The sequence below is a fragment of the Diceros bicornis genome, chromosome 5, assembly GCF_020826845.1.
Source record: "Diceros bicornis minor isolate mBicDic1 chromosome 5, mDicBic1.mat.cur, whole genome shotgun sequence".
Lineage (NCBI taxonomy): Eukaryota > Metazoa > Chordata > Mammalia > Perissodactyla > Rhinocerotidae > Diceros > Diceros bicornis.
The window spans coordinates 36,479,088-36,487,823 of record NC_080744.1 but is presented as its reverse complement, the minus strand read 5'-3'; the positions used below and the strand labels follow the sequence as shown (position 1 = coordinate 36,487,823).

At 34.3% G+C, this 8,736-nt stretch overlaps 1 protein-coding gene across 1 annotated transcript in view; it reads right to left on the bottom strand.

Moving 5' to 3' along the window:
• Positions 1-4,084: 4,084 nt before the first annotated feature.
• The window catches only part of SPRED1 (sprouty related EVH1 domain containing 1), a 121,933-nt gene continuing 117,281 nt past the window's right edge, over positions 4,085-8,736 (bottom strand). Inside the window, exon 7 of the mRNA XM_058541190.1 lies at positions 4,085-7,962. Coding sequence (XP_058397173.1) covers positions 7,312-7,962 — 651 coding nt within the window. The 3' untranslated portion in view covers positions 4,085-7,311. The remainder of the gene's footprint in view (positions 7,963-8,736) is intronic.

The window sequence follows — 8,736 nt, the reverse complement described above, 5'->3', positions numbered from 1 at the left end:
CCATCATTCAATTCCTCAATCCCACTACAAACCATTTCTTTTGTTTAAATCTGGGGATATCTCAATCTGAAGATCTCAACTTTTTATCACCATTTCATTCCAGTCTAAAATAATTTCACCTTCCAATCATATTTATAATATAGACCATTTCTTTTTAAAGACGTCCAAGTGATTCAATGCCGAAACCCCAACATCAGTAGTGTGAGATGACTTCTACTAGGATAGTGTGAGGACAGAGGGACACAGATAGATTTGAGGGACACTTAGGGAATAGAACTGTAGAAAATTGAGACTTGATGGTGAAAAGCAAGGGAAAACGAGAAATTGAGGATGAAGACCAGGTTTCTGGCTTAGACTACTGGATGTGCGGTGGTGTCACCACAGAAGAAAAGGGAAAAAAAAAAGGTTTGAGGAATGGGGGAAATCAGTTTTGAGCTCATTGAATTTGAGGTGCCTGCAAGAGCTGTCCTTTAGGCAGTTTGGTGTTTGGGTTTAAGGTACAGGCTGTGTTACCAAATAAGTAAATAACCTTGCACTATCTTAACCTCCTGGGACCTGTTTCTACATTTGTAAAATAAGGGTGTTGTAGTATTTCTAAAGTGCCTCCCAGCCCTAAAAGCATCAGTGAACTAAACTGTATCAGCAATCTTAAATAATTTGGTTTGGATCCTTATTTCCTTCTTGGAACTTTGGAGTATCGTGCTCTCTCTGTGTATTCTACTTTGATAATTTAACAAGAACTTTAACAAGAACTATTTACCAGCTGGGAGCTCATGAATTCATACGACTGTTTTCACTTACATTTTAAGAGAGAGGGAAGCACTAGATTCCCCTACTGATGAAAGACACACATTCAAGCTTGCTGGCCATTCTTGGGAAGAATAAAAGAATTTAAAAAATTGTAGACTACCATTGAAACATCTTCTCTATGAATTCTTGCCCTCACAGATTTGGAGAAGTTGGAGACATTATTCCTGTAACAGGGAAAAGGTGGGAGGAAAATATGGAGGGCACAAAAAGGATTTATGTTTGACAAGTAACATCCATAAGATCTTCTGTATCACAATACGTTTCAAAAGAAAAAAAAACATTTAAATTAATATCTATCTTACAATTTGGCAGTGCAAAATTAAGAAGTAATGGAAATGAAGGTTAAACAGGTCTCCTTAAGTTTTATTGTCCAGAAAGAATGACCTTATTTCAATATTAGAAATTCTGAAATTCTGCCTGTCCTACTTCTTTCCAAATTGCACATAGCCTCTTGGTTATTGCAAATTATTTTCAGGTTAAAATTAAGTTTGAAGGAAGAAGGGACACTAACCTCATCATTCTGACACGTGTAGGAAGTAGCCCTGATACTAAATGTAACTCTTGTCAAAGACAGGCTTTGTGGAATAACCGACATTCGAATGGCTCACCACTTGAAAAGAAAGAGCACAGAATACTGTAGAAGACTCATTTGAGCATTATTTTCCATTGTCTCAAGAGGCAGTATCATTGCTTTGGTGAAAAAGAATCTCTCCGACTCAAAATCTTTAGGGAAAAATAATATCAACTGAGCAAAATGACCACCACCACACACTGGACTCTACATATGTCTCTAGTGTTTCTTATTGATCAGTACACAATTGATGTATCTTGAAGCATTATCACAACTTTATTTTCCCAAGTTTAAGGATCCCCACACATCATACCGTGGATAGTGTGCCACAACCTACTGAGATAGATGAATAGGGGGCCCAGAAATGAAACAAAAGGGAGAATTAAGAAATTATTTCCTTATAAAATTATTCCATCTTAAATAAAATTTCATTTTAACAGAATATGATTATTCTATGAAGTACTTATGTGGCCCTTGTAATAAAACATATCGTGCACTGTGACTAAAAGCATGGGTTTTGGAGTAAGACAATTTGGTTTAACTCCTGGTGCCTCTAATGTGACCTTGGGAATACTTTTTTAACCTCCTGAAGGCTAAATCTCCTCTTTAGTAAAATGAGGGGATAATACTTACATTATAGGGTTATTTGAGGACTACAAGTGATCATTTAAAATATATTACATAACCAAAATAAAGACTGCTAGACAAAAGAAAACACCATTTCAACCATGATTTTGTTAGACTTTTATTAAGAATATCTTTTTTGAGCCATTATTTCAAGGATCTCCCTAAAACTCCAAGTCTTAGGGCAATTAATTTTAAAGGAGTTGACTCCAGCTTTCATAATATTAGTACCAACGTTTTTTTCTTTAAGGACCACCGTGTGCATGGCACTATATTGATGGCCAAGCAGAAATCCTAGGTCTAATTTCTCTGATGTAAAAACTATTCTTACTTGTGGGTATTAACTTGATGTGAAGAATATAAAGCAAATTTCTGAAAACCTGTAAATAAGCACGAGACTACATTTCATAATTCATGGTAAAGGTATAAACAGTTAATTCTTGATTTTTCATATATATATATATATGACATATAGTAATCCAAGTTATTCTAGTGTTGAAATACACTATGACTTTTGAGTACAGTACTGTCCTAATAATTTTTCATTTTGATTATTATTTTTGTTTATATTACAAGTTAAGTGAAACTCTCAAACTGACTAGGACACACAAAAAATCAGTAGTCATCCTGGGTTAAAAATTCCCACATTATCATTTAAGGTGGTTAATCCAGACTTAGCTGTAACATGTTCCCAAACCAATAAATATAATGTATTAAGTAACAGACTATAAAAAAATCTGGATACAATCAAGGATGAATAAATAAGTCGTTAAGATGAACCATACATGAACCTTTAGTTAAAAATACACCTTAAAAAGGCTACGATCAAAAGCTTCCACTTCCACTACTCCTTTCTCCTTTAATCATCCTCATCTTATGTGATAGTTTGTTATCCTCTGGAAGAGTAAGAAAAAGTCCTTTCATATTTCATGATAGGTTTAATCAGGTAATTAAAACAAATTCTTATATCATCTGATATGTCCAATTACACGGGTATGATGTAACAAAAACAGTTACAAACTTATATATGCATATTTACATTATATATCCAAAACTATCAAGCTAGTCACCTATATCCAAGGAGATACATTATGATATGAATTAAACAACTTTTCATTGCTTATTAGAAAGAATGCAGTCAAGCTTTTAATGGAAAGAATATACAAGTGAGGCACTTTTGAGGTCAAGAATGGAAAGCAAATGACACTACATACTGGCAATGTTCACAAAAATCTATGTGTATCTTAATACAAAGATTTTCAATTAGACTATTCTTGAAAAATTTCAAAACTAGCAACTTATGCAATTTAAGGAGCTTTCAGGAACAATGGCTAACATCAGTGTATCAAGCATATGAAAGTTTTATAACCACCTGGCTGCTAGGCAAACAGTACCTTAATATCTTAAAGCCCTTTATTTTTTGGTTTATATAAATCATCTCAGGTTGTGATTTTTTTTTATACTTTGACTCACTGCAAAACACCTTATGGTGCCATTAAGTTGGCCATAGACCAATTTTTTTTTTTTAGTGCAACAATAATGCAAGTTTCTAGTGCTTTCCCTTATACTTAGAAATGTGATCCTGGAGGTCAAATTAAGAATGAAAATATTTAGTGAAGAATCTGTGTTTTCCAGGTAACTAAAGTTTTCAAAGTTTTATGTAGAAAAAAGTTACACTTGTTTAATGTATCTTTGGGCTAAAATTAAAAACCCAACCTTAAACACATATTCCAAAGTATAATCACAATACCTAAAGTAAATTTCAACAAAAGAAATATCCTTAAGATTTTTTAAATTGCCCATCTGGCGGAAAGTACGTTTCCTGTACTTTGGAGACTTATATGGATATTAAGCAACATCTCTGTGGTGTTCAATTAAGGGGGAGAGAAAAAGAAAAGAAAAAGCAAGACTTACCCAAGATATCAGATGGCACTATACACATGAATTGAAAGTGCATTTGTATTACTTCAAAAGTTCATTTTAGGCACTGCTGAATAACCAATGAAAATAGGTAGTTTCAAGTTTTCCCCTTTAAATTTTAACCCGTGCCCCAACATCATCCCAGAGACATACACATACTTTCTGAAATTGTCATGATGAAATACAGGTTTATTGTTTTAAAAAATTCTCCCTGACTGGTAATGGGAGGAAAAATAAGAACACCATTTTGGTAGTGGCTTTTGTGAGTTAAAAGAATCGGTTCTATAAATGCTTCGGCACATCCATTAAGTTTGATTGCCAGTTCCAAATATCAATAAATATGTTAAAACAGGATATGTAAGAAAAAGCGCTTAAAATCTTTCAGTGACCAACAAGACACATTAGGGAAAAGATTTGTTTTACAGTTCCTTGGAGATATTTTGTACTCCTGCTTTCCCCGTTTGGAGGGCGCCAGCACTTAAATAGCCCTTTAGTACTGGTAGTTGACGAACCCTGTCAGATCCTGATTGCCACCTCATGTCTCTGGTCTATAAATCACCCAGTAGGTGGTGCTGAAGTTCCACACCTCATATTTCTTCAGAAATCAAATGATTCCCGTGAGGCAGCAGAGAAATCATTTAAGAATTATCAATTCTGAACACAACAAGCCATCAGACCAGACCAAAATCTTTCTTGTCATGGCATCTAGATGATTTCATTTTCAATATTTACTATTACTTAAGCAGTTGTTTAGCCATTTGCTTATACTACTAGATTAAAAACAAAGAGAAAGGTTTTAAAGGCAAAGCCAATTGGCAGTGCCAAATCTGTATGCAGAACGAGAAAATGTTCCTGAACATACCTATACACATGTTTAAGAATAAGAAATTCAAACTATCCATTTGTTTTCACATAAGAATTCTAATTTACTCCAGAAGATTTCCACATAGGGATTCAGTTAACATTATATTATCAGTTAGTCTTCTAGACTGATTGGGAAACTGAGTGTGCTAACTATAAAGATCCAAGGTGAAATAAAAACCATTTCATCACCATAGTTTTTAATGAAGAAACTTGTTTAAAATTGTAAAGGAAAAAACGGGGATGGGACGGCAAAATCTTAGCAGCAAAGTGGTTAAACAAATTGAAAATATTAATGCACAAACATTAAAATTTTAAAGCATATATGTTGCATATAAAATACAGTACGGAACCAGGAGTTGCACTATACCGATTAGTGCTTAACAGGAGAAATGATTAAATTTGTTCTTCCCGGAAGTATATACACAGTTCATGTCCACAGCATTTTCCCATATAGCCAGCAAGTTATTTTCTTCAGTTATTCACACCTTGCTCAAACCTGAATTATAAACTCAGCACTTACAAATATGAAAATTCATTCACAAGGAAAACCAATATTTCTATTTCACCAATAAAAAGTAATTTTGAAAGTTAACAGTCTATTCTAGGAAACTGAGTTTAGTTGAAAACTTCAGGGATGAAGATCATCTGATGTAGCAGCGTCCAAATATATAAACAGTAAAAATAAGACTTAAAACTGCTGCTACAGTGTCATGTTTTGGATTTAGTTCATCCAATTGATTTTTAGTACAAAACTAGAAATAACTTCTTCATAACATCTATAGTTAACAATATATTTTTCTTCTTTTCAATGTGAAATAATACTTCAAGATGATCTATATACACAATGTTGTCAGTTCAAGCTGTCATATAAATATAAATGCTTTCTTAAAAAAAAAGTATTTTACAGACAGATATAGTGTTATATACATTGTTCAGTTTGATCTGGGTCAAAAGAAGAAAGCGAACACAAGCCTAAATGTGATATGTAAAAAGAATGATACATAAATGACATTTTAAAACCTGCATAGAAAATAAGCTTCAAATGGTAGTGTGATTTTAGTTTTTATCACTTCTGAAACTTTAAGCCATTAAAAAAAAGGCACACTTTTCAACTTTATCCAAGGGAATGTTCTTAAAGAACCCCTTACTTGGTTAGAGTTTTAATGTAACACTTAAAAAAGACAATTTGACCCCAAAGTACTTTAAACAATTTGTTGGAACATTTATCCAACTACTTTGTAAATAAGACATCCAGTAATACAATGTTCTGCAAAAGAAATAAATTTACATGTACAAGATATTTCATTCACAATGTTGGATTAAATACATTCCTGGGATAGTTTAGCACACACTTTAACATAAAATAATTTTGCTTTTGGCAGTTTAAATAAAATAAAATGTAATTGAGAAAAGTTACTGTTATGTGAATAATAAGTACTGAGAATTAAGCTAAAAAATTAGTAACACAGCTGAACATATTGTCATTTAGCAGAATGATGAATAGAGATCTCAGGAGAAAACTGTTTTATAATGACTATCCAGTTACATTTTTTGCCTTGTAAAACATTTGTAAATGCAATATAATTTTTCAAAGGAGGAAACTGAAAGAAAACAACTTGCTGGTTGAATACCACAAAACACAACAACCCCAAAACCTCACTTTTTTCTATAATGTTTACTCAGTCTCTTTTAATATAAAAATAAGTGTTACATTCCCATCAGAACATTAGACAATTACATCTGTGCTTTAAAAAAAAGTTGGTCACTCAAGGCTATTAGAATATTTTTAAGGATTTTAGATTACCAGAATGTACAGATATAACTCAATATAAACTGTCGCCAAAGGGAAATGAGGATGAAAATATCAAATCATTCACATGGAATAAAAACGTTATTAACTAGATGAGTAAAATATTCAAAATATAATGGAATGTGATAGTAGATATATGTACATCTACCTTAGAACTAGGAAGGGGAAGAAAAGTTTAATATGTAATAATTCGTACCTTATTTTTAGTTAAATATAAACATTTGTTATAATATACATAAAACTGCTTTCAAAAAACAACTAATAAATGATTTAGTTGCACTTATTTTACTTCTTACAATTCCCAAGTGTTAACTTTTCTTAGATTGAAATCAACTGTCCCCTAGTGCACTTTTAGTCTTAAATTCAAATCTTTAAAAGTCCCATCACCTAATGCACAAATATACAAAAATGCCAAAAATCCCTTTTAGTTGGATCATATTTTATGCCCACTTTTTATAGCCAATAACCAGAAATGGTTTCCTTTTGCAAATACTCTTTACAACCTGTAACAAAACATGCCATGTACTCAAGGGAAAAAGTTAGGCATGGCTACCATCTGTGAAATGCCAAGAACTGAAGAGTTCTGCTTCCTCCATGTGTGGCCCCAATGATACCAGGCAAGATTTCATATTGCTTGCCAAAAGCTTCCACAAATCCAAGTTAGCTAATTCCTGGAAACAAAGATTTAAGCTCATTTTGGCCCTGGATCCTTTCATCCAGCAGCTTTATGTTTCCCACCACAGCACCCACATGCCTCACCACAACGATGGCACATTCTCAAAGGGACGTAGCAGCACATACATGGTACAATGAAAGACAAAGCTACTAGGGCTAACCATCGTAAGCAGAACTTGTCATCACTAGTGTCACATGAACAGGGATCAGAAAAATCTCCCTCTGAGTCTGACATACAATGATACAACATGCTCTCTGCACAGAGCATGCAACTAACTTGATATATGCATCTTTTAATAGGGTCTGGAGCATCCTGACATTTTCCTCTGCCATTTTCTTCATGATTAAACCTTTCCTGGCAGTATACGCAGCGAGAACGTTCACCATCTTCTTTTCTTCGTTTTGATTTCTTAAATTTTAATGAGGAAGGCTGTGTCTTAAATACCACAGAGTCTTTGAGTGAACTTAACTTAGTCTCATCCCCACAAGAGTATAAATAGTCTGATTTTTTACTGTCTGGTTTAGAAAACTGAATATTGGAGTCAGTATCATCTCTCTCCAGGTCATTTTTCCACATATCAGGATGCCTGTAGTCCGCATAGCGACGTATTAAGATATCTCGAGGGTTTATTCTGACAATCTCATCCTCATCTTGAAAGCTGACATGTCGGATTGATTTCAAAGGAACCTAAAGGAAAGAGATGAAAATTGCAATAAAGACTGTGAAGGTTAATTTTACGAGTCAATTCAGCTGGGCCACAAGTGCCCCGATATTCAATCAAACATTATTCTGGATGTTTAAGTGAAGACGTTTCTTTCTTTCTTTCTTTCTTTTTTTATGAGGAAGATCGGCCCTGAGCTAACATCTGCCAATCCTCCTCTTTTTGCTGAGGAAGACTGGCCCTGGGCTAACATCCATGCCCATCTTCCTCTACTTTATATGGGACACCGCCACAGCATTGCTTGACAAGCGGTGTGTCAGTGCGCACCCGGAATCCAAACCGGTGAACCCCGGGCCACCGCAGTGGAGTGCGCACACTTAACCACTTGTGCCACCTGGCCGGCCCCCAGTGAAGACGTTTCTTGAATGAGATTAACATTTAAATTGGTAGACTATAAATGAAGCAGATTATCCTCCATGATGTAGGTGGACCTCACCCAATCAGCTGAAGGCCTTAATAGTACAAAAACTGACCACCCCTGAGCAAGAAAGAATTCTGCCAGCAGACTGCCTTTGGATGCAAACTGCAACTCTTCCCTGGATCTCAAGACTGACAGCTTACCCTGAAGATTTTAGATATATACCTCCACTATTGCATGAGCTGATTCCTTAAAATAAATCTTTCTGTATATATACATATCCTGTTGGTTCTGTTTCTCTGGAAAACCCTGACTCATACAAATTTTAGTACCAAGAAGTGAGGTGTTGCTGTAACAAATAGCTAAAAATGTGGAAATGCCT